General features: G+C 42.6%; 1 protein-coding gene across 3 annotated transcripts in view; it reads left to right on the forward strand.

Annotated features, from left to right (window-relative positions):
* The first annotated feature begins 20,735 nt into the window (after positions 1–20,735).
* Positions 20,736–27,505, forward strand: part of LOC103188468 (apoptosis inducing factor mitochondria associated 3) — a 28,497-nt gene continuing 21,727 nt past the window's right edge. For all 3 annotated transcript variants that reach the window (XM_007908492.2, XM_007908493.2, XM_007908494.2), the window contains exon 1: positions 20,736–20,992. In XM_007908492.2, coding sequence (XP_007906683.1) covers positions 20,962–20,992 — 31 coding nt within the window. In that variant the 5' untranslated portion in view covers positions 20,736–20,961. The remainder of the gene's footprint in view (positions 20,993–27,505) is intronic.

Below are 27,505 nucleotides of genomic sequence, written 5' to 3' on the forward strand. Positions count from 1 at the left end.
CTCTGGTGAATAGTTTGTGGACGGTGAATGGAAAATGCTTTCAGTCTGAGTTTGGACACATCTGAAGGACGTGCTACACCTTGTTGTCAGCACATGAATCAGTGAAAACCTCTTTCGTACACTTAAACACAGATCTGCTGAGGTCTGGCTGTTTTCCATTGAAGGGTGCCGGATACTGACAGGATGTCACGAAGGTTCAGCTACAAGGTCATCCTGCTAAACTGGTTAGTTTTGCTTCAGTTAGGGAGACAGACAAAATCGCAGCGTCAAAATTAAATGGACATTATCCTAAAAATAGTTATGATTCTCTGATAAAAATATGATGTGGCACCAGGTAACACCATAATCTACAAGGATAAAGCTTCAGTGGTTTATAGGAAACAAGTCAAAGTATTTGTTACACCAAAGTATTTGTTACTTGTTATGATTATGTGTGAAGAGCCTTGAGATGACCTCCCGACATGAAAGGTGCTATATGAATGTAAATTGTACTGTTAGGTATATTACATACAGAGGAGGTTGCAGTGCTTATTTAAATGATAAATAAATAATCCTTACTTGTGAGATAGCATTGTCACAATCTCAGACCCTTGCTGAGTTTCACTTGAGTCCAGTTCTACTCTGAGCGAAGTGTTACACAGACACAGGATTAGTGATACTTTCTTAAGTACAGATTCAGTCGATTTGAAAGGGGAGCAGTTCTACCCCATGCAAAGGCTATATAAATGCAAGTTGGTGTTGTTGTATATTAGTGACTACAGATATCCCTGATTTACCAGCAGAGATTCTAAGAAAGTCTGATTCGATATCCTTGTATTCTTCAAGGTTGGAGATTTCAGCTCAGCAGCAGAAATCGTCCCTGCAAACTCCTTTCATGTCAGGAGGACATCTCAAAGCCCTTCACAGGATTTATTGTTCTGAGTACTATGAACATAGGAACAGGAATAAGACATTGTGAAGTCCTGTAGCTTAGTGGTTAGAGCCTCACAAGTGAGAGAACCTAGATTCGATTCCCGTTGGTCAAGTTTCCTTACCTCACACGTCTCTGTTTACCGAGCAGTAAGTAGGAACCCGGTTGTTAGTCGATTGGCGGATCGCTTTTAATAATCCCTTAAAAAGTCTTGTGGGGCACTGCTGTACGCAATTGGCTGCCACGTTTCGCCCACAAAATATACAGTTAATTCACTTTCCCCTTGCGCCTTTTCCACCATTCTATTCTATACATTTTGACTATTTACATTCAGTTTGGGATTAATGTATTTTACCAGAAGTGGGTAGTCTGATTGGAACCATTGTCAAGTTAATCTAATTAATCCTAAATGATCCCACTGATGGATGAATGTTCTTATTTACATTGTAATTAAGAATATCAACAGGAATACTATTGCACTATATATAAAGAAGTCTTCATCCACTTACACTGAGTGCAGGAGCATCATATCCAATAACAACAACAACAAAATTACATGTGTATAGCGCCTTCGACGTCGGGAGGACGTCCCAAGACATTGGACAGTCAGTGTTTTGGACTCGAGCTGGGGATCCGGATTGAGGGAGGGTGGAGGGCAGGGGGGGAAGTGGGGTGATCGAAAGCATGGTTGAAGAGGAAGGTCCTGAAATGGGTTTGAAGAAGGCAAGTGATGGGGAGAGGCGGAGGGACTGTGGGATGGAATTCTAGAGGGTGGGGGCAGAGAGGTAGAAGGCAGTGAGGCGGGTGAGGTGGGGAATGTGAAGCAGGCCAGAGCCCGCTGAGCGGGCAGGAGCGGGTTAGGAGGTCGCAGAGGAAGGGGGAGCAAGACCATGGAGGGCTTTGAAGATGAGGACCAGAATCTTGAACTGCATCCTCTGTGTGATGGGAAGTCAATGGAGTCAGGCGAGGATGGGGGTGATAGTGTCACGAAGTCTGGTGTGGGAGAGGACATGGGGTGCAGAGTTCTGAATGATCTGCAGCCTATGAAGGGAGGAGTTGGGGAGGCCATAAGCAAGGAGTTTGCATAGTCAAGCTTTGATGTTATAAATGGTTGTATGAGGGTTTCAGTTGTCTGCAGTGTGAGACAGTGGTGGAGCTGGGCGATGTTACGGATAATAATAATAATAATCCTTGCATTTGATATAGCGCTTTTCACGTCAGGAGGATGTCCCAAAGCGCTTCACAGAACACACTGTAAAGTGAATTGACTGTATATTTGTGGGCGAACGCGGCGGCCAATTGCGCACAGCAATGTCCCACAAACAGTCATGGATTGAAAATGACCAATTTATTATTGTTTTGTTTTTTTGGAGGGATTATTATTAGGCTCTGTGTGGAGTAAGGAAACTTGCCCAAGGTTTCGCCCTCTGCCTGGAATTGAACTCAGGTCTCTCTCGCTTGCAAAGCGAGTGCTCTAACCACTGAGCTACAGGACTCCACTGTGTGGGGATGTGGGGGAAGGCAGAGAGGGTCATGGCACGGATGTGGGGTAGAAAGGATAGTTGAGGATCAAACAAGATACCAAGGTTCCGGACTGGCTTAGTGAGGTTGAGTGTGCAACCATGGATGGTGATGCTGTCAGCGCTTGAGGTGTTGAGGCACAGAGAGGGGTCAATCAGGAGAGCCTCGGTCTTGTTGACGTTCAACTGAAGAAAGTTAACTCTCATCCAGTACTTGATGTCTGACAGACATTCTGTCAGCACAGCAGTGGTCCTGGAGTCAAGGGTGGAGACAGAGAGGTACAGTTGGGTGTCATCCGCATTCATGTGGAAGTTGACCCCATGTTTGCAGATGATGTCACCAAGAGAGAGCATATAAATATTGAGGTGGAGGGAACCAAGGACCGAGCCCTGAGGAACGGCGCACAAGACGGTGCAGGGCTAGAGGAGAAACCGTTTGTGGAGACGAAGTAGAAGCGGTGTGAGAGGTACGATCTGAACCATTGAAGGACAGAACCATGAAGGTTAATGTGAGAGGACAGGCGGTGGATGAGGATAGAGTGGTCAACGGTGTCGAAGGCAGCAGAGAGGTTGAGGAGTACAAGGAGGCAGAGGGAGCCCTGGTCGCAGATGGCCAAAATGTCATTTGTCACTTTGACCAGGGTTGTTTCTGTGCTGTGGGCGGCATGGAAACCCAATTGGAGGGGTTCGTGAAGGGAGTGGCGGGAGAGGAAGGAGCGAAGCTGGGAAGCAATGACTCGTTCCAGTACCTTGGAGAGGAAAGGGAGGTTGGAGATGAGGCGGTAGTTTGAGAGCAGGAATGGGTCCATGGAGGGTTTTTTAAGGATCGGGGTGATGACGGCCATTTTTGAAGGGGTGGGAATGTTACCAGTGGACAGAGAAAAGTTTATGATGTCCGTGAATAGAGAGGTAAGGAGGTGGAGTTGGGAAGTAAGGAGGGGGGTAGGGATGGGGTCGAGGGAGCAGTTGGTCAGTTTCATACATTTCATAACGCATGATATATGTCCTGTCGCTTAGTGGTTAGAGCACTCGCCTCGCAAATGAGAAAACCTGAGTTAAATTCCCAGCAGGGCGAAATTTTGGTCATGTTTCCAATCAAGGATTATTGTTATTCAGCCCCTTGAGCCTGTTCCACCTACTTCAGGAATTTTCATCTTCTTTTCTAATAAAATTTTGTTACATGCTTGGTTGGATTTTAGTGTTGGGAATTATGAAATCCTGTGTTGTAATGTCAGCTGTCACGCAGCGTAAAGCTGTCTCTGGCTAGTACTTATAGCATTTTTGAAATATTTTACTTTTTTATATTAAAAAAATGTTCTTTCTCCTCTGCTATTCGACTTAATACTGTGTTTATTCTTCTGAAACTTAAGAACATAAGCACATAAAAATTTGCTAGGCGAAAGAAGACCAAGGTCCATCCAGTTTGCCTTCCACCATCCTGGCAATCGCTTGCACATATCACGTCTTAAACTATATACTGAATAATTAGTCTATCAACACAATTCAAAGGTTGACCAGGACAAAGTCATCAAAGTGACTCCTCTGACTCCCACAGTCCCATTTACCTCTCACAATGACCCCACAGCAAGATCACACATCTCTTCATTGGAGGATTTGTAGCCTGCACGCAAACTGGGCTGTATGAAGCTCGACCAGAGAAGAAATAATGAAAATGGTAGTGAATATCACAAGATCACAAGATTGGCTTGGATGAAAAAGACCCTTTAGCCCATCTGATCTCATTCTACCAGAACACCCATCTCACCTTTCCCCCAATCCCCCCTTCCCCCCAAATTCACACATACACGCACACAGTATCAAGCTACTTCTTAAATGAATCCAATGTCCTGGCCTCAACCACCCTTCCTGGCAATCTGTTTCAGTCTTTAATTACCCTTGGCGTAAAGAAAAAGTCCCTAGTGTCTGTGCTCAAATTGTTCTTTACAACTCTAAACCTAGGTCCTCTTGTCCTGCAGTCTTGGTGCATCCTAAAGTATTGAATTGGGTTTGCTTTTTGAATCCCACTTAGAATTGTAAACACTTCAATGAGGTCACCTCTGAGTTGTCTTCTTTCTGAAGGCTCAAGAGCCCCAACTGACAGTGATTGCTAGTTGTCCTGTCAGGTAGAGATCAGTGTCTGGATTGTAGAAGAGTGACCTAAAGAAAGGAAAAGGAGGTAGGGTGAGAATGAATAGACGAATGGTTTGCCAAATCTAATAAAGGTTCAACATTTGACCTGGTCCAAATACGTCAATCGTACAAAAACTGCTATCAACGTACACTGTGTATGACCTGTGATACCCTCCTTTCAAATGCTGGTGCCTTACTTGACCAGTTTATCATCAGTGGCTTTGACTTGACCTCACCTCACAGTGCTCAGACTCAAACACTAATGAGCTCTTCCCAAGCGTGAGTTGTCAACATGTGAATTGCTGCACCGTTGGGTGCTCTTTTCTCAAAAAAAAGCCCAATCAACTGCAATCAAAACCTATTCCAAAAGCACTTGTGCCAGTTCTCGGCTGGATGGAATCACATTCCTCATTAGTGGTGCTGGGTGAGAAGTGTGTCTGCTTTTCCTGAAACACTACAGCTCAGTGGGACTCCTCAACATCTAAGCCACAAATCCAAACCAACACCTCATCTCAGTTCAGGATATCAGCGTGATATCATCAATCCGGATCTCAGTGAAAATGATCAAAATATTCTATACAGACAGTTGTAACTTTAGACACATTTCTTCAGGTACTTTTCGATCCCTAGGTTGGTGATGTGTACCTTGGTATCACCATCTATCTCAATCTTCACCCTCTGCAACTCTCTACAGTGGTCTCCAGGTCATCTCTGAAGGAATTAATCAACACAGCTCAACTGCATTTATCTTTGCACATCTCCACAACTCTCAATACACAGTCACTACACTTTACAGAAAACTCTGTGAAGCTCTTTGAAGCGGTGTCGAAGTGATAAATCGCTGTATCAAATGTAAGGATTATAATTATTATTCTGTGGCAAAATATAATCTTCTGATCTCCAGTTTTGCTTGGGGTTTGTTCATTTTAATCCTGTGTTTCCTAGTTACTGTGCCCTTTGGCCTATGCAGTTATTCAGCCACCTGGTCAACAGATTTGTAAATAATGCTGACCACAAAATATCCATACAATGACAACAACTTGCATTTGCACAGTATCCTTCACCAGGGCTAGCAGCCTGGAGCGCTTATGTGACATCAAAGGGTGTAAGTGTAACAGTGTGCAGGGGCAGAGAACAACAATTTGTATTTATCTAGTGCGCTTCATGAAGGGTAGCATCTCAGAATGCTTAATAGTTTCACGGTCACTCCCCCATCCCCCACCCTCACTCTTTTACATAAACCTGTCTTTAATAATTATCTTTTCTGTTTAATAAATGTGATGGAAACATCAACTTGAATACTGGTGGGTCGAGGTTAAGAGGGAGGTAGAAAGTTATGTGGGAGGGTGCATGAGGTGTATCCAGGTTAATCCCAACAAATTTGAGAAAGGCTCAAAATGGGAAGACCATGGGAAAGGGTCTGTTTAGACTTTATCGGACCCTTACCTAAAAGTGCCAGGGGTAATCGGTACATCTTCGATTTTGTGGAGCACACGACTGGTTTTACCATTGCTTACATCTGTAAAAGGTGTACTGCAAAAACTGTGTTGAAGATAATAACTGAGGAGCTGATACCTCGTAATGGTGCAATGAAAATATTAGAATCCGATAGAGACAGTCATCCCACCGCTGAGATCATTAAAATCAATCACTCCAAATTTAGGCATTAAACACAACCTACGTGTACCATACCATCCAGAAAGCTCTGGTAAAGTGGAAAGAATCAATGGTATTATTATTAAGAGCGCTTTGAAGAAAGCCTGTATTTAAAAAATAAAAGGCTCCAGATGGGATGAGAGGATACCCTGGCTGCTGATGGGGGTGAATAACCGACCCCATCAGTGGGAGGCTGGGCTAACTCCCTACTATTTGTTTCACGGAAGACACATGACAACTCTGGTTATTCGGACTTCATCTCATATCAGCACGTCTCAGTTAGATGCGTTAATCCCATTTCCCCTGCCTCTTCTCCCTATCCCTTAATACCTTACCTCCCTGGTAAATTCAGAACTCCACCGCCCGGATTCTCACCCGTTCAAAACTCCGTACCCCCATCGCACCAGTCCTTGCCAGGCTCCACTGGCTCCCAATTACCAAACGGATTGATTTCAAGATCCTCTCGCTCGTTTTCAAATCCCTTCATGCCCTCGCACCTATCCGATTTGCTTACCCCCAACTCCCCCATCCGCTGCTTCCGCTTGGCTGGCTCCAGCCTCCTGTTCGTCCCTCGTCCCCTCCGCTTCACCATCAGTGGCCGTGCCTACGTCCCAAAACTCTGGATCTCTCTCCCTCAATCCCTCCACCTTGCCCCCTCCCTCCTCATTTTCAAATTGCACCAAAAGACCTTCCTTTTTGATCATGCTTTCGGTGACCTCTCCCCCTGGCTCGGGGGTCAGACTCCTCCACTGTCAAGCGCTCCAGGACTCTACCCCGCGTGAACCCCGCTATCTAAATGCATGTTGTTGTTGTTGTTGTTTCTATCCATTCTCTGCTTTAAACATCCCAATTGATTCTGCCTGCCTGGCCCCCGTGGCAATTTGCTGCACAATGCGTTTGCTGCTGTGGAAAAATGTTATGAGAAATACATTGAGACGATCAATCCACGCTGAAGCTTTGTGGTCAATAATAATAATAATAATAACCCTTGTATTTGATAGAGTGCCTTATCACGTCTTCTAGACGTCTCAAAGCGCTTCACAGGATATACTGTATGTTTTGTGGGCGAAAAGCGGCAGCGAATTGCGCACTGCAGCGTCCCACAAAACACTGGTGGATTGAGCGACCAAGTATTTTTTTGTGTGCTTCTGTATATGTGTGTGTTTCTGTATTCGTGTGTGTTTGTGTACATGTGTGTGTGCTGTGACTGCACCAGGGAAGGAGGGAGGGAAGGTGTGTGGAATCATTACTGAACTCCCGGAGTAGCGTTAGCTGGAACTCTGATCATCACCCACTTTGATTGACAGCTGTCAAGACGTTTGATACAGTTATTTCCCTCCAATGACTGTTACACTGTTTGCTGCCAATTATTTCACTGCAGAATGCTTCTTCCCCACCCCCTCACCCCTCACACCCATCCCTCCCCCTCGCTTCCCAAGCACTTGGAAGGGTGAAGTGAATTACACTGTAAAGATCAGGTGCATCAGTGTGCATTAAGCAGCCAGACTGCTGCACCACAAGAGTAAACCCTCCTGGGAAGCTAATGGGAATGACAGGTGGAAGAAAGGCATGACCTGGGGGGGGGGGGGGGCTATGTGAGATAGAATGAGTCAGCCTTTCTGGGGAGTGGGGGAGTGGAGGAGGGGGTGAGGGTTGCCTTCAACTGACAGGACCTTGGAAGGAAGGTTGGAAAGGAGAGGTTGGGTTGGGAGTGTGGTGTTTGGTGGTGGAACCCATTCTGGTTGGGTTCCATGCATCCTGCTGGTTGCTGGTGGCTTGATGGCTGAGCTGCAATGTACTGCACTGGACTGACAACTGCTGCAAATGCAATCCACTCACAAGCCTCTCAGGTCGCCCCCCTGTGCTGTGCTGGTGCTGGTGCTGCAGGGACCAGCCTCTCATGTGATATCATTCGGGTAATGCCTTGGCAACATAACACACGTTACTTGCTGTACTGTACTGTACTGTACTGAGACCACTTCACTTCACTCCACTCCACTGGACTGCACTCCACTGGACTGGACTTGACAGCAGATTTTTTTTTCGTTTTGGAAAACCACAAGCAATTCTGTAGCTCAGGAAAAAATATTTAGCAAAGGCTGAGAGTTTTTTTTTTCTTCTCTTTTCCACCCCCACCCCCCCCACCACCACCATTTATTGCCGTCCTGACAGGTAAGGGTTTCTGCACTGTGCATTCCAATAGATGATCAAGGTATCACTTGCTCTCTGTTTAGCAAGAAATGCTCATCAACCTGTTTATGTGTGTGTGTGTGTGTGTGTGTGTGAGAAAGAAAGAGAGAGAGAGAGAGAGTGCAAGGCTCAGATTGCTGATGGAAAAGCTTTTTTTTTGCTTGTCTGTACTGCAGCAAATTGACAGTTCTGCAATCTCTCTCTCTCTCTCTCTCTCTAATATGTAAATACTGTCAGTATTTGTGAATACAGTATTTGTGAATACTCAGTATGATGTCAATATTGCCAGCCTCTGCTTCAAACCTGAGCATCATACTGTACTGCTGTGTATCTATATCTCTGGTGTCAGCACAATTTGGATGGCACACATCAGGTCGTGTGTTTTGATTTAAAGGGACCAGTGCTCTGCTTAGCCCAGAGAGCAATGATTTAGTTTCATCTCCTTTCCTTTCGTTCACTACCTTTTGCTGATCATTTCGCCCACAAAATATAGTCACTTTATAGTATATCCTGTGAAGTGCTTTGAGACGTCTCGAAGACGTGATAAGGCGTTATATCAAATGCAAGGATTATTATTATTATAGTTAGGTGTTCAAGGATCCACTGAGAACTGACCTGATTCAGTGGTATGGTTGAGCTGTATTTTTGGATTGCTTTGATCCTAGTCCTGAGACAAGGTAGTACAGAACCTGACTTGTGTTTCCACTGAGGAGAGACATGCGCAGAGTGCCTCTGGAGCTCTTGTCAGCTTTCACCAGTAACAGATAGCAGCCAGTGCATTACAGAGAAGTTAACAGATGGTGTTGAGTAATAGAGAGTATAAGAGATGTGCTCCAATGAATAACAGAGCATGGCTGATCAGGATATTCTGTCTCTCTCTCTATATATAGATATATATATGTGTACATACTGTTCCTTGTATTATATGTATATTATATACATACTGTGCAGTGTGTGTACATATATATATATGTATATGTATAGGATAATTGAGAGCTGGTACTGAGTTGCCCAGAGTTTACTCAAATGTCAGTCGACTAGTTTAAAGCAGTTCATTGCAGGCTGACAATTAATGAGAGAGTAATAAAATGGCGATGACTTGCATTAAGAATAATAGTGATGTGGCGGTGAGTTACAGGGAAAGTGAGTTCCTGAATAATAATTTGATAGAGTGCCTTTCTATCACGCCAGGAGGATGTCTGAGGATCTTCACAGGATATAGAATTATACAGCACAGAAGGAGGCCATTCGGCTCATCGTGTCTGTGCCAGTAGATATACTGTAGAGCGTAATTTTATGTAGGCAAATGTAGCAGCCAATTTGTGTACAACAATGCTGCACAAAAGCCTGTGGAATGAGTGACCAATTGTATCTGTGGGATTGTTGGCCAGGACATTGTGAGAAACTCCCTTCCATTTCAAATAGCGTGCGTGATCTTTAACGTCCACCTGAACGGGGAAAGACGGGACCTTGGTTTGTCATCTGATCAGAAGGATGGCATCTCTAGCAGTGCAACAGCCCCCAGCACTGGATTGGTGCGTCAGCTTAGACTATGTGAGTTCAAAGCGAATAATGGTCACCTGGTTGTGAATGACATAGACATAATTACACAAAGAATAATAATAATCCTTGCATTTGATATAGCGCTTTATCATGTCATTGAAATGTCTCAAAGTGCTTCACAGAATATATGGTAAAGTGAATTGATTGTGTATTTTGTGGGCAAAATGAAACAGCCAATTGCATACAAACAGCCATGGATTGAGATGTGTATAAATACATAAGTAAATGTGGCCTGGGTATTGACGGCATGATGACTTAAGCGGTAGTGACAAGTTAAGCCAAGGTTGAGTTATCAGGAGTTGACTGTATATCAATAAAAGGCACAAAGCTGATAGAGAAGCTATTCCAAGTAGATCATGAACCTTAGGTACAGCTAAATAGCTGCAAAACCTAATTGCTGTAAATTTCTAGCAAGCGCATTCATCCACTAGATAGAGGAAATTTCCATCCCTTGGAACCCAGGCTCCATGGTAAAAGGAGAGTATCTTTCTCACAGTGACACTCAGTAATTTCATGATTATTTTTATAGATAAAACTAAATTTAATTTTATACCAGCATATCTTCCCTGCAGTATCTTTGTATTTGTATCATCTGGAAAAATAATTTGCTGTTTACGACCTTGGAATAGTTACTGTTTTTAGCACTAATCGGATCAACTTGCAGAAGCACTGAATATTTATATATTGTTATTATTAGGCAGTATTTCCACATTTAGGGACAAACTTGAAAATGTATGGAACAGCTCCCCTGATGGTTGAGAAGTAAAATTCACCACATAATGTGGCACTGAGCCACACAAACTTGGAAGGTTTCTTTGTTTCCTACTCTTTGTTGAACCAACTTATCTCAGCTGAGTGATGGTTGGAAGCCCTACAATTGGCTTGACCTAAGAAGGGAAAAATGAGCCAAGGTTTCTGCCCTCGATTGCTATCTAGTGATTCCTGCTAAACAATGCTGATAGTGGATGAAGACAGGATTTTGGCTCTGTTGCTGAGCATAGTTGAACAGTTCACTGATATACAATGCCCGGGTTCACAGATTAATAATGATAATAATAATAATCCTTGCATTTGATATAGCGCTTTTCACATCGGGAGGATGTCCCAAAGCGCTTCACAGAATATACTGTAAAGTGAATTGACTGTATATTTGTGGGCGAACGCGGCAGCCAATTGCGCACAGCAATGTCCCACAAACAGTCGTAGATTGAAAATGACCAATTTATTATTGTTTTTGGTTTTGGAGGGATTATTATTAGGTGTGTGGAGTAAGGAAACTTGCCCAAGGTTTCGCCCTCTGCCTGGAATTGAACCCAGATGTCTCGCTTGCAAAGCGAGTGCTCTAACCACTGAGCTACAGGACTCCACCTGAGCTACAGGACTCCACAAATAATAATAATAATAATCCTTGCATTTGATTATAGAGCCTGATCACGTTTTCGAGAGTCTCAAAACGCTTCACAGAATGAACTGTAAAGTCCAGGTGAATCAGTAATAATAATAATCCTTGCATCTGATATGGAGTCTTTCGAATCGGGAGGACGTCTCAAAGTTCTTCACGGGATTTTCTGTAAAGTGCAGTGACTGTGTGCTTTGTAGATGAACACGGCAGCCAAATCGCACAATATGCCCACAAAATACACTGTCAATTCACTTTACAATGTATTCTGTGAAGCGCTTTGAGACGTCTCAACGACATGATAAGACGCTATATCAAATGCAAGGATTATTATTATTATTAATATTCCACAAGCAACCATGAAGCGAATGACCATTTTTATCTGAGGGATTGTTGGTTAGGACACTGGGAGAAACTCCCTTCTTTTTCATGTAGTGCCTGAGCAAGTAAGACAGGACCTCAGTTTAACATCTCATCCAAAGGACGGCATGTCCAATAATGCATACGACTATGTGAGTTCAGTGTCCTGACGTAAGGTTTGAAGCCCCCCTAACCTTCTGACTCGGAAACGAATGTGCTACCAACCTGTGCAATTGGCTGCCACATTTCGCCTACAAAATGCAAGTATTATTATTATATCTTGAAGCCGGTTGCTGCCAGTGGAATTGTACCTTGAGGAGATGGAGAGAAAATTACAAATGAAAGCGAGAAGCAAATTGCAAGACATTGCATTGGATCTTCTCATTTCTTCTGTAAATTTTTTTTGTTCAGACTGTTAGAAATTATCCGAGGGGACATATAGTGTTACATAGAATTTATGATGTACACAAGATCCTGTATCCCCTGTATTTAGAGTATACACAAAGCACTGTATCCCTCTGTATTTACAATATACACAAGGTGCATATCCCTTTTAGCTATAACTAGTTAAATGTCCAGTGCTCTCATTGTTATTTACACGATTAGCCAAGTAATCCTCTTCACATATATAGAATCTAGTTTTATTTCTGCAACTATAAATCTGAAACGCTCCCACATGCTACCCACATGCGGGGCGCTATATATAAATGCGAGCTGTTGTTGTTGCTGTTGCATAAATTATTTGTTGGTATTTGACTGTTGTTTCCTTTCTGTGATGGCTATCTTTGTCCCAGGGTCATTGTGAACTCGCGCTGTTTTTCACTACCACTGTTTCACTATCACCCTTTGGCCTCGCTCACCCATATTCATCAATACAGACATATCAGTGCAGCGATTTCATAGGCACATGTAGGACTATAATTCATCTGGATTGAGGATCCCAGGAGCAAATACCTTCATTTTTCAAGTAATCCCAAGCAATCTTTAACATCCATTAGGATGTGGAGTCCTGTAGCTCGGTGGTTAGAGCACTTGCCTCACGAGCGAGTGGGTCGATTACCTGTCAGGACAAAATGTTGAGCAAGTTTCCTTACTCCACATGCCTCTGTTTACTTAGAAGTAAATAGGAACCTGGTTGTTAGTCGATTGGTGGATCGTTTTCCGGGGATAATAATCCTTCAAAAAAAATTACAATAATAATTTGGTCACTCAATCCTCGACTGTTTGTGGGACACTGGTGTGTGCAATTAGCTGCTGAGTTTTGCTCGCAAATATACAGTTAATTCACTTTACATTATATTCTGTGAAGCGCTTTGAGATGTCTAGAAGACGTGATAAGACGCTGTATCAAATGCAAGGATTATTATTATCTGAACAGGCAGATTTAACATCTCATCCAAAAGACGGCAGCTCAGAAAAATGCAGCACAACCACTACATTGGAGTGTCACTACAGACTCTGAGTTCAAAGTTCTGAATTGGGGATTGAACCCACAACCTTCTGACTCGGAGGCGACAGTGTTACTAACTGAGCCAAGCTGATAGGTAGAACATGAGAAGACCATACTCAATGTCTAACAATTAAACCCAATTATTTTCCTCTCCTTCCCTGAAAAAAAGAAAGCGTCCGATTCAGTCCACAGCCTCCCCTCTCCCCTTCCCCCAGTTGGCTTTTTGGTTGCGTGAGCTTTGACGGTGTTATTGACAAGAAATCAGACCATGGAGGGCTTTACAGCTCAGCTTGATCCTGTGTTTGTTTAGACTTCACACGTTTATGCTCCAGTAAAAAGGCTAATGGAAAGGATCCTTGACAGAATTTCCACTCCCTAACCCAGCGGTATAGAGGCTGTTAGTAACACTCTTACTGCAGTTCTAGATGACATCAATGAACTTCGCACAGACTGGAGACAATACCTGGAACCTTCTGAGTCTACATGCCTCATTCCCCCCTCCGGCTTACACACCTCAATCGTTTACCGGAAACGTAAAGACATAGATGTTTGGGTGTTTAAAGCAAAAGGCACCTGTTAATAGTCAGCAATTCACAAGCTGCTTTGTGTTCATAGGATCGTAAGATTAGGTTGTATGAAGAAGGCCCTTCAGTCCATCCAATCTCATCTTTCCAGAGAACCCACCTTACCATGTCCCCCCACTGTTCCCCCTCATCACAGCATCAAGCTGCTACTTAAATGAATCCAATGTCCTGGCCATAACCAACTTTTCCAGCAAACTATTCCAGTCGTTGATAACCCTCTGAGTCAAGAAGAACTTCCTGGTATCTGCCCTGAATGTTATGCTGGAGTTAGTTACAACATGTTCTGAAGGTTGTGCTGCTACGCTTGCTTGTAAAAACATAGTCACTTCAATTCACAGTAAATGCTGTAAAGCACTTTGAGACATGATAAGGTGGTATACCAAATGCAAGGATTATTGTTACTATTATTATATTATAAGATGCAGGGGAACCCTCACGGAGCGTGTCTCCCACCTGTCACCAAGTCCTGCACCAGTTACTATGTATGTGCTGATCCGCAGATCGTATTTTTGACCTTGGACATTAAAAATGTTCATTTTTTTTCTCTTCTGCCTGACAGCAACATCTCAGCAAGGATCATTATTTAGAGTCTAGGTTTATCCTTAAAGATAGAAAATCAGATCAACATGAAGATTTCAGGAGGTGTTTAGAGGTGTAGATATGCTTGTGCATTTTTCTCAAGATCACTCAACCTGGCAATCTTTTCCAGTCATTAAAAAGGTAAAAAAAACACGTCCAGAAATTGCCGACCTCAACTCTAACCTTATTTCTCTTGCTATTCTGTCATGTCATGTCTTCTCCTCTCACAGAATTGGCTGTGCATCTCTTAACTTGTGTCACAGATCCCAACCTCATCTGACAAAAGAGCCATGACTGGTCAGCCTCCAGTTTTATATTAATAATAATAATAATGATAATAATTCTTGTATTTGGTATAGTGCCTTATCACATGGTTAAGACGTTTCAAAGCGCTTCACAGAATATACAGTAAAGTGGATTGGCTGTGTATTTTTTGTGGGGAAACTTGGTTTGATCTGGGTTTAGTTGAATTCCTGCAAATTCAGAAAAAGCAAGCACCTCCTTCCTCGTATGTTGGGATCACCAGTCAGTTGTCACTGATTTGCACCATAAGTTGTCAGCAAGACTTGGAGGGACAGATCAGTCAATGGGGTTCTTCCAACTCGGTTCCTATTAACTCCGCACATGCTAATGAGTAGGGTGATCCCAGCTTGATAACCAACAGGAAGCTCGGATTGTTTGGCGAAAATGAAATGATGAAAACAGTTTTTCTTTTAGTTTCGAGCTTCTCAGCCCTCCAAATTCTTAATTTCAAGCTTTTTAAGCTTTTTTTTCCCTGATTTCTCGAATCCCTGCCCCCGATCGACACGTAATTAAAGGTTGAGCTCACATGTAACCTCTGATTCCCTCCTCGGAGCAGTGGTGTGTGTATTCTGTGTAATGTTGTGTGCTTGGTGCCCTGTTGTTTTACGAGGTGCCAGAATTGCTCGCATTTGATTGCCAGCGATTTGAGTGTGAAGAAGCTGTGTAGTGTTGTGCTGTGAAACATAGTGTAATCTATTTACTGAAAACATGGGCAGAAAAAACAAATAAATGGCATGCTTTTTACCCTTGTTTCCTTGTTTTTTCCCCCTTAATCTTTGTCCCAATTGTTGACACAATTTCCCACCGCAAAAAAATTTTGTTTTCGAATAATCCTTGCGTTTGATATAGTGCCTCATCACATAGTTAAGACTTCTTAAAGCGCTTCACAGGATATACTGTAAAGAAGTGTAACTGGATATTTTGCGTAAAACTAACTCTAATGGCTCTTAAATCTCCACCACCCCTCCCCCCCCACCCTTTGGTCAGCACACTATTTGTGTTTCTCTACTTAATGGATACATGTATTTTTCTTTTGAGTCTTCTGTGGTGCTCTGGGTCATTTTTGATTGATTTTTTTTCCATCTACATTTTTAAATAAACAGTTGCTTCAAAAAGTCTGTCAAGTCTGGAGTCCTGTAGCTCAGTGGTTAGAGCACTCGCTTTGCAAGTGAGAGACCTGAGTTCAATTCCAGGCAGAGGGCGAAACCTTGGGCAAGTTTCCTTACTCCACACAGAGCCTAATAATAATCCCTCCAAAACCAAAAAAAACAATAATAAATTGGTCATTTTCAAGCTACGACTGTTTGTGGGACATTGCTGTGCGCAATTGGCTGCCGCGTTCGCCCACAAATATACAGTCAATTCACTTTACAGTGTGTTCTGTGAAGCGCTTTGGGATGTCCTCCCGACGTGAAAAGCGCTATATCAAATGCAAGGATTATTATTATTATTAAGAACGATCGGACGCCTTATCTAAAGATTAATTCATGATTTATGCTAGGAAATCGAATTAATCTACAAAGAAGTTCTATTAAGTTGTGTTAATTTGTTATAATTAAAGCTACTTATCAGCGGAATATAGGGATACAGGAGAGGTGGGGGGCTCATATGGAGTATAAACACCAGCACAGATTAGCTGGGGTGAATGGGAGTATTTCAACTGTATTTGGGGGAGAGTCTGTGTTGAATTGTTTTGGTCAGCCAGATGTCTGACACATGTGGAAGCCCATACCCACGCTTAAGCCACGCCTAATAATAATCCCTCCAAAAAAATTAATAAATTGGTCATTTTTAATCCATGACTGTTTGTGGGACAATTGGCTGCCGCGTTCGCCCACAAATATACGGTCAATTCACTTTACAGTATATTCTGTGAAGCACTTTGGGACGTCCTCCCGACGTGAAAAGCGCTATATTAAATGCAAGGATTATTATTATTAAAAGTATTCAAACCTGACTGGGTGTGCCACCCACACATGTTAATGTCCCTGTGTCTAGAATGGATGCGCACTCTCTCCCTGGAGGGACGCACTCTGCTCACCTATATCTGAAGAGTCTTAGGCGCACGTTGGCAAGAAACAAGGCTTGTGGTCCTCAAGTTGAACCAACATAACTTGTCAAAGCGCTCTGGGATGAGCCTTTGTGAGGGGCGCTATATCAATGCAAGTTGTTGTCATTAAAAACATTGTTTGGGAAGCTTCCTGCTACTTATCCAGCTAGGACCGTCCTAACATTAAGGTTTGCAGGGATAATAGGAGCTGAGCGGGAAGAATCCTTGACCCCATTGACTGATCTGCTCCTCCGAGTCCTGCCAATGAGCTTAGCTGGTAAGTCAGCTATCACCAGTACTGCTAATGACAGACCCACCTGGCTCAGGAACTGGGCTACTGAGACCACCACATCTTCGAGCCAGCTCAGTCCTGAGGAGACCGACACCATTAACTCCCGCCCACCTCCACCCTCCACTCTCTGTCCCTCATCTGTTCGAGCTGTGTACTGTAAGTGTAAGTATTTTGGAGGGTTAATGCTTTCCTGATTGTGAGGGGGAGAGAATAATCTTGATGTGCCTAAAGTTAGTATTCAGAATTTCTCGAGATGTTAAATATAGAAAGTCCAAATTCTTTTATGGGTGAGGGAGTGTACGGAAAAATTTGCCCGATAATAAAAGCTCAACTAAGGCAGTGACGAAAATAAGACATGTTCTGCAGGCATTTATAGCACAGCTGGATCAGAAAACGATACCTTACACATGTTCCCACCAGAGGTCAAGGAGGGAGCTAACTAACTGGAAGGAAGTCTATCTGGAGATATTTTTATTCTGTAACACTAGCGTTTTTCCAGCAGAGCTCACGGAGACGCAAAATTTGACCCAGTCTCAGCCTGTAAAAACATTTTTTTTTTTTTTTCGGTCAGCCGGGTGTCTGACACATGTGGAAACCCACCTCTGCACTTTAGAGTATCCACACTTCAAAATATGAAGAGGGGTCAATTCAAAACAAATCTGTGGAAACACTATTTCATTGAACAATTTTGCAATATACAAACGAAGTAATATTTTAAATTCAATTGAGAAAGTAAATTCATACCAGTACTTTTGGTGACCAAGGCAACAGGGTACAAGATCGCATTGCAAAAGGCAGTTTCAGGACAGACACCAGGAAGTATTTCTTTACCCAGAGAGTAATTAATGATGGACAGATTGCCGGGAAGACAAGAGACAAGACAAAAAAGCAAATCATTGTAGTCGTTTTACACTGCAGTCAGCGGCAGTGTGAACATATACTATACTATACTCCTTGCATTTGATATAGCGCTTTTCACGTCGAGAGGACGTCCCAAAGCGCTTCACAGAAGCCACTGTAAAGTGAATTGACTGCATATTTGTGGGCGAACGCGGCAGCCAATTGCGCACAGCAATGTCCCACAAACAGTCGTAGATTGAAAATAAGCAATTTAGTATTATTTTTGGTTTTGGAGGGATTATTAGTAGGTGTGTGGTGTAAGGAAACTTGTCCAAGGTTTCGCCCTCTGCCTGGAAATGAACTCGGGTCTCCCGCTTGCAAAGCGAGTGCTCTAACCACTGAGCTACAGGACCCCACGACTCAGTTAAAAGATGTAATTGTACTTTTGTTTTACAGACCGCCCACTCCATTCTTCTCATGGTATTTGAAGATGTTCTTCAAATTTTCCAAGTCTTCAATCTGGGCATCAAATTATTGCAGAAAAGTAGACATGAACATTTCTGAGGTCACACTCTGCAGAGTCTCCTGAAGAAGTGTAATCTTCACTAACAGTACCGCAAGCAGCACAATAGCGATTAGGGTCCATTGGGAGTCCATATGATGTTTGAATCTTAGAAACTTTTGTACGTTCACCTCTTGACTGAATTTCATAATCTTTGTCCTCATTTTGTTCCCATGTCTAATGAAATCTCTGTGTTTTGCAGGAATAATTGCACGTATAAAGGCACAGTTATCTTATTAATCTATAGGACCAGGTAAGAGAAGTTGGGTAAAAAGCTGGGTGTTGGTCTCTGATTTAATTTGTTAGTGAGTTAGTTTAACTCTTATGGAATGGGAGGTTGCAACCAGTTTTGAAAGAAAGCAGTTGTCAGCTCATGGGGCTTAATAATAAAAAGAAGAATCCTTGAATTTGCTATAGTGCTTTTCATGTCACAAGGACATCCCGTAACTCTTCAAGTGACATATTGTAAAGTGTCACACCAGCAAATTTTGCGCAGAACAATGTCCCCCAAACAGCCATAAAGCGAATGAGCAATTTTATTTGGGTATTGTTGGACAGTACACCATGAAAAAATCCCTTTTCTTTATGAATATTTTAATACATTTTAATTTTTAATAGTACAGCGCACAACCAGCACTGCATTGGAAATGACAAAGTGTCATCCTTAATAGGAACAGAAGTCTCAATTGGATGGAATTGTTGTAGTCCTCTAAATTTCCAAACAATTTTATACTTTCCAGACTTCTCTTTCACACATCTGATACATAGAGGATTCAAAGGCAGTATTCACAATAGGATTCACAAATATTGAACCCTATTGGTAATTAGATTTAGTACTTACTGTAGTCTTACAACCAGTGCTGATATATCCGTTTCCAAAGATCCACTTCTGAAACGATGTAGGATTTCTTAAGACAAGACTAAAAAACATAGCTCCCTCTATTATCTATTTAGACTGTTTCAATAGCATTTTCTGGCTACTCAAAGAATGTGCATGATTGATATAAGATGCGCCTTATTCTGGCAGAAAGCAACGCAGACTATGCATTGGTACTATTTGGTGATGGCCTGGATACCATACAAATTTAGTGGCTCTGTATTGTTGATGGTGATGGTAACTCTAGGCTTTGTTGACCTCTGTTGAAAGCTACCTTGGGGGAGCATTCCCTAAATATCCTTCTCTGGGGCTCAGAATAAATACTGTCTTCATTATTTCTGATTCGCTAGAGAAACCAAAGAGTTGGTTCCAACCCAAATGATTAGGTAATATACCTTCATCCCAGCAACAACTAGATGTACCTTGACATAGTCCAGCCTAATTTAGTTCCCTTTTCTTTGTGTCCTCTGGATGCAGAAGGATGTATAGCTCGTTCTGTTTGAATATTTTTGTGTCTTATCAGATGTTGTACCTCTTGTTAGTGTTACGAATACAAAATATTTTGTAATCACAGCTCGGGCCACTTTTAAGGAATTCCTGTTAATGTACTGTCATGTTTTCCTTTTGCTTTTGCTCTTCTGGCTTGCAATCACAACATTACTTCACTGAAAATCTTGTTGGGAAGAGAAAGAAAAAATATTAGTGAATTGCAATAAGGCAAACACGAGCCAATAGTACAATCTTAAGAATTTGCGCAGTGCTGTCTTTCATTTGTCAAGCTTGAAAAAGGGGTTGACACCCAAGTCTGCAACGTGTCCAGCAGCAATATAACCATAAGAATAATAATAAGCCTTGCATTTGATATAGCGCCTTATCATGTCTTTGATATGTCTCAAAGCGCTTCACGGGATGTACTGTAAAGTGAATTACCTGTACATTTTGTGGGTGAAACTTGGCAGCCAATTGCGCACAGCAGTATCCCAACAAACAGTGGTGGATTGAGTGACCAAAAATTTAAATAAATAATAAAAAATTATTATTAACATTTTTGTTGGAAGGAATTATTCCCTCCGGAAAAGTGATCCACCAATTGACCGACAACCAGGTTCCTACTTACCTCGAGGTAACCGGCATGCGGAATAAGGAAACTTGCCCAATGTTTCGCCCTACTGGGATTTGAACCCAGGTCCTCTCGCTTGTGAGGCGAGTGCTCTAACTACTAAACTACAGGACTCCACTAGTCTAATATATCCATTAGTGAACAATAAACCACTGTAAAACATTGGTCCCACGCAATCCTTTTTAGACTGAAGAGTCAACAGGTTTTAGTTAGGATACATGAGTTGGTTTAACTAAGTTGTATTTGAATAATTTATAATGTGCTAAGGATTCAAAAATAGATAAAATACAAGAATGGATGTTTTTGCCTTGTTCTTGGTTGTGTAGATTTGGAAGATTGGAAGATTGAAGCTGAAGGCTGGATCAGAATGGATTGGTCCTCATCACTATGGAATCCTCTCCATCACTCTCTTTAACGAGCTCCTGGCTCTTACCAGCTATGGCCGTGATACCCTGTCCTTCCCTCTGAGGAGCGACCAGATGTTGTGACTTGAAAAGCCTGCCCATCAAGTGCCCAGAGACATTGTGGTCCTTCGGTTTCCTTCGCAACAAGTCAACCATTGAGCTTCGCCCAGTCATGGGAGGATGCTTCTCGAAGCCCAAACCAGGTGACTTGATCTTTCAAATCCCACACTAATCGGTCAATATGTTTTGAAAAACGCTTGCAGAAGTAGGTCAAGCCACTGGGTGAGGGAGCTAGGAGGAATTTTAAATCTCTTTCATTCTTGCTCAACGCAGCTTAAGGGGCCTTTGAAAACCTGCTTATCCCTCAGAGTACACAATTTCCACAAGAGTTTCCAATTCTAAGGATTCACAATGTCAAACATGACTATTTCTCTCGAGTAGATAACAAGAACCCTAGTCATCAATAAGTTAGCTTTTCTTTGTTAGTTATGAAACAATAACATGTTGCATTTATATAACGCTTTTCGCATCGAAAAGCGTTATATAAATGCAACATGTTATTGTTTCATAACTAACAAAGAAAAGCTAACTTAACTTTCGGTGCCTTGGACATCCCAAGGCACCGAAAGATTTTGATTGCTGACGTAAACACATTTTTTAAAAGAAGAATCAAAGGTATTTATCTGAACATTTTTAATGTTGCAAAGTCAATGGTGAGAAGACAATTAAAAAAAAAATTGACCACTTCCCTCACACACTCTCTGCCATCCCCAAGTTTGATCAATGAGTGCCATCCTCACACTCGACCAATTGGTGCCCCCATCACCAGCATTACATTGAGAAACTTCATGGAAAATAATAATCCTTGCATTATATATAGCACCTTATCACGCCTTTGAGACGTCTCAAAGAGCTTCACAGAATATACTGTAAAGTGTAGTGACTGTATATTTTGTGGGCGAAACGCGGCAGCCAATTGCACACAGCAGCGTCCAACAAACAGTCGTAGATTGAGTGGCCGAATAAGTCTCACTCAGATAGCAGGTAAGTGGACAGAGTGGAAAAAGTTTGTAAAAAGATTATGAAAAAGCTTGTACGCAAAATGGAGCAGAGGAAAGGTTAGTTCTGTCGGGCTCGCCCCACCTTAAGAGCCTGAATGAGGAAAGGCAGAAGGCAGAAATTTGTTGGCCACAAACAATGTGCACAGTGATTCCACCCCTCTTAAATAAAACATTTGTTGAAGAAAAGACCCCATAATCCAGGCTGGGTAATCTGCATATATCTTGGTTTGTCCCACAAATGAAATATTCCTTTTCTTGGCAATTATTGATCAACCCATTAGCTCAGATTCTAATGACTCTTAAAGAGGTTTCATTAGGTTTGCTCATGACTATTAGCTGGAATTAAGAATAAAAATATTTTCCTTTACCAGCCATTGATCTAACTGCAGCTGTGGATTCCTGTAGCTCAGTGGTTAGAGCACTCGCTTTGCAGAGACCTGAGTTCAATTCCAGGCAGGGCGAAACCTTGGGCAAGTTTCCTTACTCCACACGCCTAATAATAATCCCTCCAAAAAAACAAAACAATAATAAATTGGTCATTTTCAATCCACGGCTGTTTGTGGGACATTGCTGTGCACAATTGGCTGCCGCGTTCGCCCACAAATATACAGTCAATTCACTTTACAGTATATTCTGTGAAGCGCTTTGGGATGTCCTCCCGACGTGAAAAGCGCTATATCAAATGCAAGGATTATTATTATTATTATTTTGAACTAAACACACTCAAGGAGTAAAAAGGTAGCAGTGTGGAAATTATCAGACACTCTCAACCCTTCGATACATCCTACTTTCCAAATCTCATCCAAAGGGAGAAGCGTGCACACACACACACACACACACACACACACACACGCCCTCCAAATGTGCCCACTCTCTGCTCCACAGATTATATCCACATCAGAAGTGACCACATTTGGAGAGTAGAAAATAGTAAATATCTAAAGATCTCACAATGCTTGGCGTGATACTGAGACATATTGTCCAGCCAGAATTTATAATTTGTTGTTGTCCTAGGTTTGGTCACTGGCCCCCTCACTTCAAAGCCCATCTTAAGACCTTCCATTTTGACCATCCCTTCAGCCACCTTTCCTTTCCTCCCCCTTGCCCTCCAACCCACTCTGATCCCAACCCATAACTCGGGTGCAAACCTCTCATTGTCCAGCGCCTTGGGACGTCCTCCTGACATGAACATAAGAATTTGCTAAGTGAAAGAAGACCAAGATGCATCTAGTTCACCTTCCACCATCCTGGCAGTCGCTTGACATGTTGTGTCCCAAACTATATACTGAATCCCCAGATATTATTTTCTGGCAGAAATCTATCTAATTTGTTCTTGAAACAAATGATATTTTCTGATTCCAGGGTCTCCCTAGGGAGCCTGTTCCATAAGTTTCCTACTCCCTCACTGAAATAGTGTTTCCGCAGATTTGCTCTGAATTTGTCCCATCTTCAGTCGCAGGCTGTGTCCTCTGGTTCTATCGTTCAGTACAAGATAAAACAGCTTGTTATGGTCTAATGCATTATCTATTCCCTTCAGAATCTTAAAGACCGTAACCATATCGCCCCTAAACCTTCTCTTCTCCAGTATGAACATGCCCAGCTTATCTAATTGCTCCTTGTGGTCCCTCCATCCCCTATATAATCTTGGTTGCCCTCCTCTCAATCACTGTAATATGCTTTTTCATATCGCAGTGACCAAAACTGTACACGAATTCTAAGTGCAGCCTTAGAATACTGTGTGGGATTCTGGTACTATGTAAATATAATTTATTGTTTATTGTTGTTGGGTTAACTTATCCTAGATGGATAGTAGTGATGGAAGAGCTATTCTGTGTTGGGTTAGCTAATCTCGGATTGTTAATGGGATGGGGGAGAGGGGGGTGGAATGGGCGAGGCACTGCAATGAATGGGAAAATAAGATGGATTCCCTTCCCCATAGTTTTCCACTTTCACAGAGTATAAGTTTGGGAAATTATTGACTCACAAACTCAACATGTTCCCTGTGACGTTGAGTGTGGCTATCTTTTCTCCCACGCTGTCTGCGTACATAATTAATGGGCCTGAGTGTAAGAAACCACAGGGCATCGCCTTGCCCTAGTGGAAGGAAAAGGAATCAGACTCTTTTCAGGAGAGGGGGGAGTAAGAAATTGGAGGAGAATAATAATTAGTAGGAAAAAGAAACAGTGAAGAATTGTTCCCTTTCTTCCCCACCCTCTTATACTCTATGACACACATAAACTGTACAGAACCAGATCACCTTGTTCCGTTTTGTCTAGTGTGTCCTGTACATGTCCTCCGACATAAATCATTCCCTTTTACCTTGTATGGGGGTCCTCTCTTGGGACAAAGTGGCCCATTGCCACGAGAAAAGTCAGAGCAGAAGACAGTTCTTATGGGGAACCGAGCAAGAGCTGAAATCCTGGTACCTAGAGATTACAGGGAGGGATTATGGAGCCTAGTAGCTCAAAGTTAAGACAACGTTTTCACTGTACTTTAATTTCAAGCTTCTTAGTGGCAGGCCTGGTTTCCAAGGAGTGTTTACCACTGCTGAGCTCTGGGAATAAACACAGGAAGAATGTTTCAAACATTCCCAGAAACGTAAACAGGATTCCCAGATAATGCCAACGCACCAATGATATCTTGGTGACTACTTTGCTCAAAATATTTTTCTGTTTCCTCTCCCCCTATTTTCCTCCCAGTCTGCTAAAGGCTCTGATTATTGCTGAGCTACAACTCCTGGTGATGCCTTGTCCATTATTCTATCTAATAATAATCCTTGCATTTGATACAGAGCCTTATCATGTCTTCAAGACGGCTCAAAGTGCTTCACAGAATATAGTGTTAAGTGAATTGACCGTGTATTTTGTGGGCGAAACGCGGCAGCCAATTGCGCACAGCAGCGTCCCCACAAACAGTCGTGGATTGAGTGACCAAATTATTATTATTATTTTTGTCTAGTCTAAGGCTGGACAGAGAATCTACAGTGACAGTGACAATATCTACAGAATATCTAACTGGGCGACACTGGGGAGAACTTCACAACCTAGTCTGATCCTGTCCTCACCAACATCAACACACGTGTACTTTACAGTAGGTGTCACAGAATTACCATCCTCAGTGAGAATCCTGGCTGATCTTTCTCTCACTCAACCAAAGGCATTGAGGCTTATTTCAACCACAACAACAACAACTTGCATTTATATAGGGTCCCTCACCCAGGGTCGCGTCCTGGAATGCTTGACAATAGAGGAGCACGACACTGAGCCAGGGGGAGATGGGAAGGTGACCGTAAGCACAGTTGAAGAGGGAGGTCTTCAGGTATTTCATACCAATTTGTGCCAAATATTCGGCAGCTTTGTTTTGCCAACCTGCGTCATTAGGAAGTGCAAATTTACATAGTTCTCTTGAGGGAATTGGGGCTTTCACTGCATCAGTACAGGTAACTTTCACCCCTTAAATCTGGACTCGATTCAAAGACAGACCCCAGAGGTAATGCGATCACTCACTTCTCATCCCCGGTGTCTTTTGATCTAATTTAAACGATTGGTTTATTGGTTGTAGTGGGTACATTTTGTGACCATTGCTTGCTGGTGGCTGGCTGTTTAATGCAATTATTTTCTTTGGCAGTTCAGTGGAGCCGATAACTATCCAAATCTCTTTATTTCTTTTTGATGGGTCTGGTCAACTAATCCCTTGCAATCTGGTGCTAGGGGATTTCCAAAAATTCATGCAGTCTTTGGCCCCTTATATTCAGTGCTGACAGCATGTCCACGTTTCTGATGCTTTAGAGGCTGGAAGATGTCCAGATCCATGGTGGGGATGGTGGAGACTAGTGATGGGCACTATCTAAATGCGAGCTGTTGTTGTTGATCTAGTGAGTGTGGATTGACTGTGGCCTTATCCAGGTCAGTAGAGGATGGCTTCATGCAACCCTTTGATCACTGGGATTCTCCCCACTTGGCTCCTAAGGACTCTGCAGGCCAAAGTCCGAATGGATATTCAGCACCGAATAGATAGGACCCAAGACTTGTCGTTCCTGCCTGAATGCTTGGAACTCTCTGAGCTGGACAAGCAGTCACAAGGTTGCCAATTGGTGTTTGAAATGGGTTAAACTCCCAACAGTGCCCCAAATGCACACTCTGGAGTCTCCAACCTCGACTCTTGCCAACCTGCGCCCTAATACTTTCCGGGATTCGGGAAGCAGGGTGTGTCCTTCTGGAAAGAAAGTGCGCATTCCACTCCAGTCAAATTGAAATTTCCATTTATATGTGGAACACTCTGTCTGTTTTGTGTTAAATGTGGGGCTGGATTTCTGAGTTAATCAGATCTATTTGACCAAAAAAACCTCCTCCTCTTCCCCTGCACTTCTCAGCAGCTCTGAATCATTGTCCATGGAGTAGAATGTCTTAAGAGGTTAGAAAAAAACAGGCTGGTGAGCCAGTGACTCCTGGTGATGTGATTTGGTTGGAATGGAAACAAGAGTGAAAGCCTCTGCTTTCACAAATGCAACTGATACAATCTCCCTGACAACCATGGGACATTGTGTGATGGCTCTTTGCTAAATGATGCAGCATTAAATCCTCGTCAGTTGGCACAAATTAATCATGGGCTAACTCTATAAAAGATTGAGGGTGTTTGAAGTCCGCGACTTTGCCCTCTCATTTACGTTTCCTAATTATAATTTCGCTCAGCGGGTAAAATCCTGAGCAGGAGATTGCAGAGACCTCATTTGTGAAGGTCAGCAAATTTCTGTGAGCACAGCTCGCTCCTGCCTGTGCCCATCTTAATAATAATAATAATCCTTGTATTTGAAATAGCATCTTATCACGTCGTTGAGACTGCGTATTTTGTGGGCGAAAAGCAGCAGCCAGTTGAGGTCAGCAGTGTCCCACAAAAATGTGGATTGAGTGACAACATTTCTTTTTGAGGGATTATAACCTGTGGAAAAGTGATCTGCCAATTGACTAACAACCGGGTTCCTACTTACTGCTAGATTAAAAGAGGAGTGTGGAGTAAGGAAGGTTTAGCCCCATCTGGGAATCGAACCCGGGTCCTCTCATTTGCGAGGCGAGTTCTCTAACCACTACGTGATGGGTCTTCAAGCTGACAAGGATTCAACCTGCAGTCAGTGCAAGGAAGCAGAGTTCTTGACTTCATCCGAATCAATTTGTGACCCTGAGACAGTGGAAGCAGAAAATGTTGATTCGTTAAAATGCAGATTAGATAGATTTATTTTAGAAAAGAATATTTTGGGGTATTTTGGGATATGAGTAATTTGAGTCATGAGTCACATATCACATGACATGTTACAGTAAGTGTCGTATGGCTTGGAAGAACCAGGCAACTTTGGATACAAGGTTCCCAAAGCTTTTCACTGTGTTGTAGACTAATCCATTCAGAATTAATTTCAGTCAACATCTCCATTATTGTAGCATGCGACTACCAGGACTGTAGAAGGCGGGGAAGTTGGGCCTTAGTTCTTCTTTTGTCAAGCAATTCCTACATTTCTATCTATCGGGATCTCAAGCGAGAGACCTGGGTTCGATTCCCGGCAGGCAAGTTTCCTTACTCCACACGGCTGATAATAATCCCTCAAGAAAAAAAAACAATGATAAAATTGGTCACTTCAATCCACGAATGTTTGTGGGACACTGC

The sequence above is a fragment of the Callorhinchus milii genome, unplaced genomic scaffold (assembly GCF_018977255.1).
Source record: "Callorhinchus milii isolate IMCB2004 unplaced genomic scaffold, IMCB_Cmil_1.0 Scaffold8, whole genome shotgun sequence".
NCBI lineage: Eukaryota > Metazoa > Chordata > Chondrichthyes > Chimaeriformes > Callorhinchidae > Callorhinchus > Callorhinchus milii.